The sequence below is a fragment of the Pempheris klunzingeri genome, chromosome 15, assembly GCF_042242105.1.
Source record: "Pempheris klunzingeri isolate RE-2024b chromosome 15, fPemKlu1.hap1, whole genome shotgun sequence".
Classification (NCBI taxonomy): Eukaryota; Metazoa; Chordata; class Actinopteri; order Acropomatiformes; family Pempheridae; genus Pempheris; species Pempheris klunzingeri.
In genome coordinates, this window is record NC_092026.1 from 19,649,094 (window position 1) to 19,661,407 (window position 12,314).

Below are 12,314 nucleotides of genomic sequence, written 5' to 3' on the forward strand. Positions count from 1 at the left end.
GCACGACAGAATTGCATAATGTCTGCCAATGAGAAAAGCATAGAGAGGATAGAATAGAAAGGACAAGCCGCTACAAGAAGACTAACTAGTATAAACCCTATAAGAGGATGGGTTTGGGGATGGAGGACAGATGGGTAGTGGGAAGTCAGTTTGGGAAGGCTGGGGAGGGATTCAGGGTGGAAGTTGCCCCACAAGTTTAAGGGGCACCTCCCTTTGGCAGTGGAACAGCACTCTTAGTAATCAACGCAGCGCCGAGGGTGAGGGTGTACACAATGCTCTTGTCGGACAAGAAGGCCATTTCAGTGTCAAGATGAGATGAAGGCATTCTAGTAGGCAGCCAGGTCACAGTGTTGAGCTAAAAACCTCAGATGGCGATGATGGACGCAGTCTTTCTACACTGTCTCCACTCGGCTGGGATCATGGGGCTCTGGGACGCAAAGAAGAAAAATATCCATTCAGAAAAAGTGTATTTTTATCTTTATCTGCTATTGTACTATATTATTCATCTAAATGATTTAAACCAAAGACACATATTGTGCAAAGTACAAAAGAATTAACCAAAGTGCAATAAATAATTCCCTTTTGACAGGAAAGTAAAATGTGTGCATTTTGGTATGCCAGGCATTTATTCTATTTATTCCATTGGCATAAATGTCACTCGTGTGTTTGGATGGAAATCTCTGTGAAGTGTAGTAGATTTGCATCTTTGGGTACTAACACCATCTTGTCCTTAACTGCAGTGCTCCTTAACAGTCTCAATTTTTGTAACATTTTGAATGCTGAATACCTCCAGAGATGAACAATGCATGATTTTAAGCACACGTATGCTCTCTTACCTACTATAGATACTATACATTTTCTTCTATTTTTTTAGTTTGTTGGGGAAAATGGCCCATAAAGTATAAAAACGGTTTATTAATATGGTTTCAGTCGTCTGTCTTAATACAGTTTTGAAGTCACCGTTACAGAATGAAACTTAAAGCACAATCACCTAAATCACACAATGGCTCTCTTTTCTTTTCTCTTTAATAGACATATGCTTATAATTTCCTATCAATACCTACAAACATTGTGATTATAAAAGCAAGCAAGTAGTTAGTTTTACCCACACACCTTTCAGCATTTAAATGGAATTATCACATTAATTTACAGTTCTGTCTGCAGTCTTTCTGAAGCATGCATAATAAATCTGCACATAGGGACAGTGAAATTGTATGATGTATAACAAATATTTTAAATATTTAAATATTGGTATTTCCTTTTTGATTTAATAGACTGAAGCTGTGTGGACCAAGGATCACAGGGTAAATAAATCTTTTACTTTTACTGCTTTTACCCTTGATAACTTCAAAATGTGGCGGGATTTGTATTGGTTTCAGGACTGTTTAATTTCCTCTAAGGTTCTTCTCTTACCTGAGCGAGATGACTCCTCTTCATCTTGCAACACTGTCTCCTCAGAGACCTGCTGTGAATGGGTGACCTCTTGATCATTCTCCTTGTCTGTCTGAAGACCAGGAAGGGGCTCCTCTGCTTGTTCATCCTTGCCCTCTCCCTCCCCCTCCCCCTCTGCCTCCCCTTCCCCGGAGTCAGTGCTCCTGATGCTGAGGCGCCTCATACGATACATAACGTCCACCTCCCTCATCCGGGCCAGACGCTCTACTGCCACCCGACCTGGAGAAATAGCCAGCTTGTTCTGCAATGCTTCCATTCGGTTGGGGGGGGGCCTGCTCCTCCTCTCCCCCTCCAAGCTAAGAGACAGCCTGCGGTCTAGGTTTGGGGGAACTGAAAGTGGCAGTCTATCTGGTGGAAACTCTGGTAACCCTGGGTGGTCTCGCCCCAGATGAGTCCGTAGACCAAGTCTATGTTCTGGGACAGCAAATGGCTTCTTGTCTTGCTGCTGCTTGTCATCAGGCATTGTATTGTCTTGTCCCTCACACTCACTTTTCACTTCAGCTGTCTGTCTGTCTTCACTACCTCTTGGTGTTTCTCCTGTAATGACTTCCTTCCCTCCTAATTCTACTTCCTTAGTTACTGTTTCACTGACACTCTGTTCCTCTGTGACTTGGGGGTCTGCAGGCACATCATTTGCTAATGTTGTGGATGCACTCAGCTCTGTAGCTCCAGTCGCTGGTATGCTCTCAGCAGGATTAAGTGCGCACAAATTGTCCAAATTTTCTGCCTGAGCATTGTCTGTTATTTCACCCCCTCCCTCATTTTCCTGTGTCAAAGAATCCTGCTGCTTTGTTTCAGCACACAGGTCAGACCCTGACCGATTCAAACTTGAGTCATTTGGCTCCTCTGTTTTTGTATCCTCTGCTGGACTTTCTAATGCAACGCATCGTGGTGGACTGCCATTTTGATTAGCCGAGCTGTCCGAGCTGTTCTCCTCATGAAGTGGAGGCAATGGGCCCTGTCTCATCTGATTCTCAAGTTCTCTTTTACAAATAGGGCACTCCTCCTCTGATTCACCACTGAGATCTTGAAGTTGCTCTGCATCGTTGGGTTTAAAATTGCCTCCAGACGCTTTACCGGCATCCGTTGGGTCTCTAGACTGACGCAAAGTCTGGCATATGTCCTCATAATCAGGAGGACTCGTGAGCGTAGAGGCATCTTGCATGGGCTGTCTATCAGCCCATGGCACCTCAGCTGCTGCAGTGTTCGTTGTTGGACTGAAGTCACAAAGTGGTGTCTCGATAGGCTCATCTGGCAGGTCTAGTTTCACAGTCCTGCCATCGTTGCTCCGTCTGCGCGAAAGATGCGCCACAACCCTGTATTCTCTGAAGCCTGTCTCCCGGGGTGGGACAGGGAGCTCCTCCCTAAGCTGCTTGCTGAAGGTTACCGACTTTGTTGCAGGCCTGGAGAAGGCGCTCTTGACTTCCCTGTATTCTGGGTCAACAGACCAGCTTACTGCACTGCGCCTAAGGCTGCTGGGCTTGTTGAGAGGTTCTGATGTCAATCGGATTTTGATGCGCTCAGGGATTTGAACAGAACCATTTGGGACTTTATTGCTGGCAGTGCCTAGCTCCAAGATGTCTTTGTAGGCCTCGTTGAGGTCCTCTATGCACTTGTCTACGCTAGGCTGTTTGCTGCTCTGCTGCTGCTGTTGATCCTGGACTTCTTTTTTGATGGTCTCCAGCTCTTTGACAGCATCCCATGGTCGCTGGCTGACCGGTTTCAGCAGGAACTGTTCAAATGGCTCCTGCCCACTGTTTGCTGCTGGTTTGGTCTCCTCCACATTTCCTGAGGGTGGTACTGCTGGCTGCTGAGCTGTGCTCTTGTTCAGCTGGTTGGAGAAGGTGGATGTCAGGGAGAAGGCGCTGTTGCTTGACAATTTCAGGCTCTTCACTCCCTTTATAGGAAAACTGAAGGCAGTGCCCACAACGCCGCTGCTGTCAGACGGGACTTCAGTGCCGGGAGGGACAGGGTCTTGTTGTGCTTCCTTGTTTTCAGGGGCAGGTTTTCGGGCCTCTGGGCTAGTTTGTGTCTCCTGGTCTCGATACTGGTTTGCAGGCCAGGATCCTGACAGTTTCATCTCCTTGTAATGGTTTATCTTAGGGGGTCTACAGGGTACTCTTTTAAACATTTTGCTGCTCGCTCTACTGCTCGTTTTGCTGCTTGCTATGCTACCAGTTAGTGCTTGCAGCTCAGCTTCAGCTGAAGATGTGCTTTGGAGACTTTGGTTTGTTAAATGGCCAGTTTTGTTGTCACTGGGACTGTCTGCTGGGTCTGGTGACTTCTCATTGTTGTTGTTCTGATCACGGATAGTCCCACAGAGCTGCGGAGTAACAGGGACAGACACCAAGCAAAAAATTGTCTCACTAAGTCTCTTTTTCAGATTCTTGGATTTGTCTTTCTCTGGTGGTTCAGGTTGTTCCACCTTTTTTACTTCTGTCACAGTTTCAGAGACACCCTGGTCAGCCGGCTTGCATGGGGGAGGAGGTGGTTTACCCAGAATAGATGAAGGAAAAAACTGACTACGGGTTTGTTCTGGAGCTACACTGTCACTTTTTTTTATTCCCCTGTTGCACCATCTATTAGTGCTGTCGTTGTCATTGAGAGCTGTTTTACGGCTGTCATTATTGAGAGCTGGCCCCTGTTGGGGAGGAAAGGCACTATCATGTGTAGATTGTCCTAAATTCTTAGCGGCCGGAATCTCTTTGTTGATGTTACGGATCTTGTCTGAGTCAGTGAGAGAACTACCGCTAGGCCCTCCTGAGATTTGCTTCACTCTTGGGTCTTCAGCGGGTAATGACCGGGCATGACCTGGTTGTTCTTCGTGTCCAGAATGTACCTGTTTTCGATAGGATGCCCCACGGTCTCCATAATGTTCCAGCCATGAACCACCTGCCTGTCTGGAAAACCACCTTCCAGGATCTGAGCTGGGCATCTGCAGAGCTTCCGCCTTCCATCTTAGGTTTGCCATTTCATTGCGGTTGATTGAAACTGCTCTTGGGGGTGGGGCTCTTTTATAAGATGGGGGTGGGATGTAGCCAGGGGGCTCCATTCCAGAGATGGCAGAGTGTTGTGCGAAATAGTCTTGTCTCAACTCCCCTCCCCTTGGGTAATAGATAGACCTGTCTTTTTGTTTGGCACCCTGGTCTATAGCAAGCATTTCTGCGCTACCCCTAGTCTGCTGGTGAATCTCATAAGACGGAGGCTTTAAAGGCCTGCTGAACCTGGGCTTTGGTAAAAGTGCAACATGGCTGCTTGGCCCGGCATTCCTACCCCACCGGTCCCTGACAGCAGCACCACTATAGATATACCTACTATAGGGCCCAGAGAAGACAGTGCTGCTTATCCTCTGTTGTCTATCAGGCAAGCTAGGCCTGGATGGAATGAGCTCTCTGCCGCCAGTTCCAATAGGTGACAAAACTCTGGGGAGAGACTGAGACTTTGCTTTACTTCTAGGGTGGAAAAAACCCTCTGGTGTCCTCAGGCGGTACTGGTCCTGAGCCCACCTGTCCCCATCACCATCTGACAGCTGCCTTCCCAGGCCCACAGCAGGCCTCCACTCCTCTGTGCCGAGGCTCTGGCACTTCCTCTCCCCTGTCACCCTCAACTGACCAGGGGCTGCGTCCAGGTCCCTTAGCCAGGAAATGTCCTCCCATAGCTGCTGCGCTTGCCTCTCAGCTCTGTGCTCCTCTGCTGCAATCAGGGCCTGTGGCCTCCATGCACCAGCAGAGGCCCTCAGCTCCCTGCCATCAGCATAGTCCAGGAGGATGCTGAAGTCCTGGCCTCGCCTTCGCCAGTAGGAAACATCCCTCTCCTCATAGCTCAGTGGCTCTGAATAAGTCAAACTGGGAACATCGTAGAACCTGCAAAGACCAAATAGTTCAGTGTGAATAAGACATGATACAATTATAATTTTACAGAGTGAAAATTTGGTGGGCTCCAGGTTGACACTTCCAAATACCTGTTATTCTGCTTGTAGTTGCAAGTGGCATGTAACAAACAGTCATTAGGTCTAGACACACAAACACAGAAAATCATCTGAAAATCAATTGTATTTTTTATGATTGACAGTTTCCTTGTATTCCATAGTGTAAAACAAACACAGAAAAGAAACCATTCACACATTAAACTGCATTAATCTGCAATGAACAGACTTTCCCAAAACAAACAGAATAAATGAAAATCATTTCAGTTTCTGTGACAAAATAAGGAACACCACCCTTTTGAGATTTGATAAATGCCAAACATTATAAGTGGCATGTCCATGCCAGTCTCAAGCATGTGTTTTGGCTTTGGCAGTATTGGCTGTCCAATGCAACTTAATCAAGGAGAGCCAGCACATATGAGACAGAAGTGCTTAAGTCAGCGGCTCCAAAGTCCCTTGAAGAAACCATGAAATTGTGATGCTACTGCAATATGATCAGCATATTAAATTGTGCTGATCTTATCTTGGAAGCTGGTCATCTGGACAGCGACTGTGGCTCTTAAAGAAGGTCTAAGTAAAAACATCCCATTACCTGATCTGACATGAAACTAAAAGTACCTCTTTCCCTCGGTTTAATTGATCACACAACTCAATTAGCAAGATTAAACTGTACCCTTTTAGGAAATACAATATGACCTACCTATAAACAATAAACTTTTAAAGCAGTCTGCTCACTATGTCAACATAAAACATAATTCAGGACTGAAGAGAATCAGAAGAAGAGGATCTTTTTGATTGTTGCTAGGGTGAATATGTAATACCATAGGCTTTAATATAATTTTAAAAAATGCTAGCTGAATTTAACATAAAATGGCAAGTGTGTGACAAGTGACTGTTGGCGGGTTAAAAACAGTGGTTCCTCTGTAGTGTGATAAAGCAGTGCCTCCTGGAAATGATTTTAGTTATGCTTCCATATTTACCCCTTGTGTGCAGGATACGGCTGTAATGCACGTTGCACTGCCAAAACAATTATCTTAGAAATAGCATACTTAATCATCTCAATCATACTCAATCAGTTTGAGTCTAAAAAAGAGAGACATTTTGTCCAATCACATTGTAATTAGAATTTTCTAATTTTCTCAAGTAGTGGTGTTAATTTTCTTGTATGTGGTGTGGTGGACCCACACTGCTGAATGAAGCAGAAGACACTGATATCCGTGAATATCCGAAGGTCATCAGTCACGTCCAAGCATGTTTTAAGCCACCCTGATAACTGTCGCTTATAATTCAGATGTAACTATTAGATGTTTCGGATGAAATGAATCAATAATCATATTTTCTCAGGGCTAGTTGATTCATATTTATGATACAGGCACATGAGGCCATGATTTGCTGTTAGTAGTTCCATAAAAAACAAACATCAATTTAACCAAAAAATAAATCATAATTTAAATAAATATTACAAATATATGTTTGTAAAATTTCCAGTCTAATAAATAATAAAAGAGAATGAAACAAATCATTGAACAATTACCCTTTTAAGAGCTTCCTCTCACATCTGCACTATACTAAATTACTGTGTTAGTCACTGTTCTCATTCATCTAAGCAGCAAAGTCAATGGATCATCCTCAGCAGCATATGCTACTGTATGGCTGAGGGGAGCCGCGCTGTGCACACTTGCCCAGCAACATGCTTACATCACAGAGCACGTGCTGGGCGTGATTCAGTGTGCCAGTGTTTACAGTGGAGTGATTACGCGCCTGTCTTGAGGCATGTTCAGTTCTCCTCAGTTTGCTCACTGTCTAGTGCTGCTGTTTACATCTGCCTGCTTGGTGGAGGATGTGGAGACGATACCAGTGCATGGGTGGGCTCCGCAGAGACACAAGCCACCTCTCTGTGCAGGCATGTAAACATCTCAAACAAGCGCAAAGGCACCTTTCATAATTCCTCATATCCCAGCATAAGATATGTCAGTGGTGCTGCTGCAGCCACGGTGTTCTGCAGCTCTTGAAGGAGGGGAAAGGGAAGAGGAGGAAAAAAAAAAACCCTACGCAGTGCAGACTCAGTTTTGCATGCAATACCGAAGGGCCCCAGTGAGAAGAGGGGGAGAGGAAAAAAACGGAAGGTAAATGGTGTGGGGGATCGCAAAAGAGAGGGAAAAAAACACTTACCCACTATCTGTGGCGAGAGAATCACCCAAGGGCTGAGCGTCACCTAGGATACCGATGCCGACTTCTTTTCTCCTTTGGTTCCTTTCCCCACTCTCGTTGTCTGTGCCGGGGTAGCCCTTCACCAGTGCCTGCCTGCTGCCGTAGATGCCTGTGATAGATGCCCCCCGGTCTGCCTCATACCCGTTCAGCGTCCCCCGGCCAGCCCTGTTGTCCACAAGTTCACGCTGGCAATCAGCAGGGCGCTTGTCATAAGGCGTGGCAGATGGAGGGCCGCTCTTGGGCAATTTATATCCGTGCGAAATGAGGAGGTCCTCCACACTGTACATGGTGGTGTCTCTCTCACTTCTGGGCAGGAGGGCAAAGGTGGGTGTGTTGCCTTATGCGCAGTGCTGCTGGTGGAAGCTGGAGCACGGTTGCTCAGCAGAGGCCATCACTAAGAGGAGGACAGGGGAGGGAAGAGGTAACGTGAACAGATCATTTCTTCATGCGCCTAAATTGAGAATACGGAACTTTCAACACTCAAATAAATACAGATGTTTGTCTTACCTATCCAGATGTGTTAATGTGCTATGCTGTAATGTCAGTGAGTGCTAAACATAACCTGATTTTCTTTGCAGAAATGATTGTGTACCTAAGGGTAACTCTGGATATATACAACTAAAGTTTTAAACGTGCACACTGCAGAATTTAAGACCCTTTTTTTCTTAAATTCTTACTCTGTAGTCCAGTTGATTTTCCTGAACATGGACAACTCTCTCTGAGATCTAAAAACCAGAGAATGTGTGTTAGCCACACCCTTCCTTCCTCCTAAAGACATTTTATGATCTTTACAAACTGTCTAAAACTGTTGTCTAATATATGAATTGCTAAATTGAGAGTTGTTCACATCCAATAAACCACTGCCTACATAGTTCACTACCCTTTGTCAGAAATAAACACAGTGGAAAATGTGATTTAACGTCAGCACAAGCACGGTTCTAGGAGGGTTCTTCAGGCAGTCAGAGCAGCATTTGGACAGCTGCACTAATCTTTGCATGAGGACAATGTTGTACTTCCTCCATTGGACAAGAATAATTATGTGTAGTAAAAAGTAGTTCTTTAACATTATGTAAAGAGATTAAATACCTCACAGTGCTAACAGTCTGTGTCAGATACTCTTAAGGTAATCTCCAGTATAGTTTGCATGATATACAGCTGCAAAGCATTCTGTATTCCCATAGACATGGTAAATATTCAATATAAATTACTGTGCATTATGTATACTGCTCTTTGTCCCTGTGCTGTGTGTCAAGTTCGTAAGTTGCCAGTATTTCTTCTCTTGTAATGGCATCGGGAATTATGGTACATTTATTACATTTATTATGCAATCAAAGTGATTCAGCTCCTGAAATGATAAAATCCAGTTCAAATTTGGAAGTCTCACTTGCAGTGTTAACAAAAAACTAAAATAAACATGACATATTGGTGTAATAAGAACTTAAAGCGATAACAAGCACTAATTCATTTAACATGAATCATAATTCTTTTCATCTTTGGTAAATATTTCATGTCATGTTGTAACACAGTCCTCATTATAAATGTATATATTCATCTTCATTTTACATCCCTGCACAAGTTCTTTCTGATAGGTGCACCATATTGTATTTACTTCCTTATTCAATCTGTGACTTTGTGAACCAAAATCAACCCAAAACTTTACAGACAACCACACAGGACATGGTAGTGAAGCATATTACATGTAGGTGTTTGGCAAACATTTCCTTTAAACTTACAATATAATAGTGGTCTGTGAAATGACTGAAAATAGTGAAAATTTCACAATTCATAATTTCCTAAAGCCCAAGGTAATGTCCTCAAATTGCTTGTTTTCAACCAACAGCCCAAAACCCAAATATATTCAATTCACAATCACAGAAGACTTAGAAAAGCAGCAAATCCTCATTTAGAAATATGGATATATAAGAATATAAGGATATATTCAGCATTTTGGTTGAAACTAAAGCCATTTATCAAAACAGCTGATGATTCATTTTCTGTTGATCGACAAATTGATTATTCATTTGGGGTCAAAATTTAAAGCAACAAGTAGGTAAAAATGCAAAGAATGTTTTATGATGACTTGAACACAGACTAAAACTTTCTGGTCTGTTCTCCTAAGTTCCTCTGCTGTTTGTGTGTGTGTGTGTGTGTGTGTGTGTGTGTGTGTGTGTGCAAAAGCAGCCCTGCTTGTCTGATATATTAATTAGTGACTATAACAGTCCGTCCTGCCTGGAGATGTCAGTGGATGGCTTATAAAACAGTAACACAGTGATCAAAGGCTTTGCACACATTAGCATTTTGGCTAATCATGTTTGGACTTGAATAGTGGCTCGCTGTTCATTTTCCATTATGAAGGTGTCACTTAAAGGACAAGTACAGTGTTGAAACAAAGACCTGAGTGTTAGAATAGACATACACACCAATACCCATTTTAGGGTGATGCTTTGCCAAAATTGCTCATTTATTTATTTTTTTTAACTGAAAGTGCAATACTCCACCTTTGTTACTTTCCATTTACAGATTACAGTATATATCAGGAATGCAGGTCATGTGACCAAACAAAGATGTAATTGTATGTGACACTTGACCCTTCAACAGTATACAGACAGATTACTGTATTAATTAACACAAGCTAAAAACATTTTACTACAGTAAATTCCACATCTAATAGATTTCTCTGAAAGTTTCCCAGGGCAGAGTACCTGCTGTCACAGTGCATTGTGTTTCCCTCTGTGCATCAACAAAACAATTAATATCTCATTATAGGACAATACAGTGTATTAAAATGACATCCACTTGCAAAAGACTTAGATTTAATAACCCTACTTTGTTTTCTTTGTTAGAATCAATAAATACTTATGTGATAACATAAATAATGACTTTGTATTCTGCCGTCTTCACAACATAAATTAGTAAATTCAAATTTCAAACAATTCAAACAATTTGAGTTTAACAATTCAAATTTAGTTTTCTGTTAATCTGCCAATTATTTTTGCGGATAAATTATTAATCATTTAGTATAAGAAATGTATAAGTAAGCAGTAATACAGCAGTGACATCCTTCAACCAACAGTCCAAACCCAAAGCATGGTCAATTTACTATAATATATAATGAAGATAAGCAGAAAATCTTTGCATACAAGAGAATGGAAGCAACAAATATTTGGTATTTTTTTATTGATTAATTGATTTGTTGTCGATTGATATTGTTTTGACCAACTACTCTATTGATCGACTAATTGTTAGAGCTACCAGGACATAAGTTGACCTAAACCAAGAAATCTGGTAGTTAATTACTTTTCTGCTCGATTAAAATCAATAATGCAAAAATACTGATTATATGAAGGACCATTTTGTTCAAATGATTTGGGAAAATTCCTTCCTCTTCTCTTGACCTTAAGTTGACCTTAATGTTTCTCTCTCCATAACTTTGTCCACTTTGCAGTTAGGAGTTGCCGCCGGACTGGGAGCTCATTTCATACTGTATGATTCACTGTAACACTTCACACACAGTATAGCCTGGAGATAATTAATACTAGCCACATTTAAAAGGCTCAGCAGCCCACCATAACACCACACTCTGTGTAACCATATTTTCAAGGACAACACATGTGAAAATGGATTAGCCAGTTTATGAGTGTCGCTGTAACTTCATTAAGCCCATGAAGACTCATTGAAAATCAGCATGTTCAAATCAGGGCTTCTGATGTACAAGTCCTCCAAGTATCCCTGCCTCTTCACGTGGAGTAAATAGGTAGTGTGGTAAATGCAGCAAAAAATCAACTCAAGGGCTTCTTGAATTAGCCAAATCCAAGAGCAGTCACATCCAGTGAAGACGGGCCCGTATAGAAAAGTATCTTCCTTTTAACGCAGGGAGGACCAGAGACACACAGTGGCCCTTTTTGACAAGGTCACAGCTTCAAATGATTGCAGTGGAAATATAGCACATGAGCCTTTTTTTGCATAGCAACAACAAAAGTGTCATTAATAACTACAACGCAGCCAGGTTTTCACATGCACATGGCTGATGTGCTGAGAGATTCGACAGTTTTGAGCACGAGGAGAACTAACAATGAGATCAGCTGTTGTAAAAGTTGCTCTGGAGGTCATTCATTAGCTGATAATCGCTTGCTATTAAAGACCTTTTCTGCCTCTGGAATCATAGATCTCTTTTTAAGTGAGGAGCCTTCATTGATAACTCCCCCCTGCAGCCCCTAAAACCACACCTTCAACTTGGAGGTTGAGTCACTAGATTCACTTTAAACTTTTAGACATCTTGTTTTACTGACCACCACCCTCCTGTAGCTGAGGGAGGCAGCCCTCCACCACCCCACCCCGATGTACAGCCAGGGCCTAGCAGACTGCATGCACAGGTAGTGGCCACTGTAACACATCAGCACTAGCAGGCAGCACCACCCTAACTGCTAAGGGAGTGTACCTACATCTTACCTAGTGACAGGGAAAACAGAGCGCCACAGACCAGGCTAATCATTAAAAAAAACCAAAAAAAAAACTGCTTATGCAAACTCATTTAAAGCTCAAGTTCAGCACGTTTATAATTAACAGCACTTTGTTTGAACTAAATCCACATGATTCGTCTGAAAAAGCATCTCCCTCACCATCATTTCCCTGGATGATAACTCACTGTATGAATGAATAATGACTTGAAATAGATCCGTTGTATCATAACACATAGCTATCAATAATACATCACTGTGGAGGAATA

The 12,314-nt window shown here is 42.7% G+C and overlaps 1 protein-coding gene across 1 annotated transcript; it reads right to left on the bottom strand.

Moving 5' to 3' along the window:
* Positions 1-392: 392 nt before the first annotated feature.
* On the bottom strand, positions 393-7,875 carry LOC139214857 (junctional cadherin 5-associated protein). Its single transcript, XM_070845788.1, has 3 exons — positions 7,550-7,875; positions 1,414-5,315; positions 393-427 (listed from the first exon to the last, which is right to left on the bottom strand). Exons 1-3 carry the CDS (start codon positions 7,873-7,875, stop codon positions 393-395), a joined length of 4,263 nt encoding a protein of 1,420 aa, XP_070701889.1.
* Between the last annotated feature and the right edge of the window lie 4,439 nt (positions 7,876-12,314).

Coding starts and splice junctions, on each gene's coding strand:
- LOC139214857 (XM_070845788.1), bottom strand. CDS start 7,875: ATGTACAGTGTGGAGGACCTCCTCATTTCGCACGGATATAAATTGCCC. Junction 5,316..7,549: donor TCTCTCGCCACAGATAGTGG/GTAAGTGTTTTT, acceptor TGGTCTTTGCAG/GTTCTACGATGTTCCCAGTT. Junction 428..1,413: donor AGAGGAGTCATCTCGCTCAG/GTAAGAGAAGAA, acceptor TTTGCGTCCCAG/AGCCCCATGATCCCAGCCGA.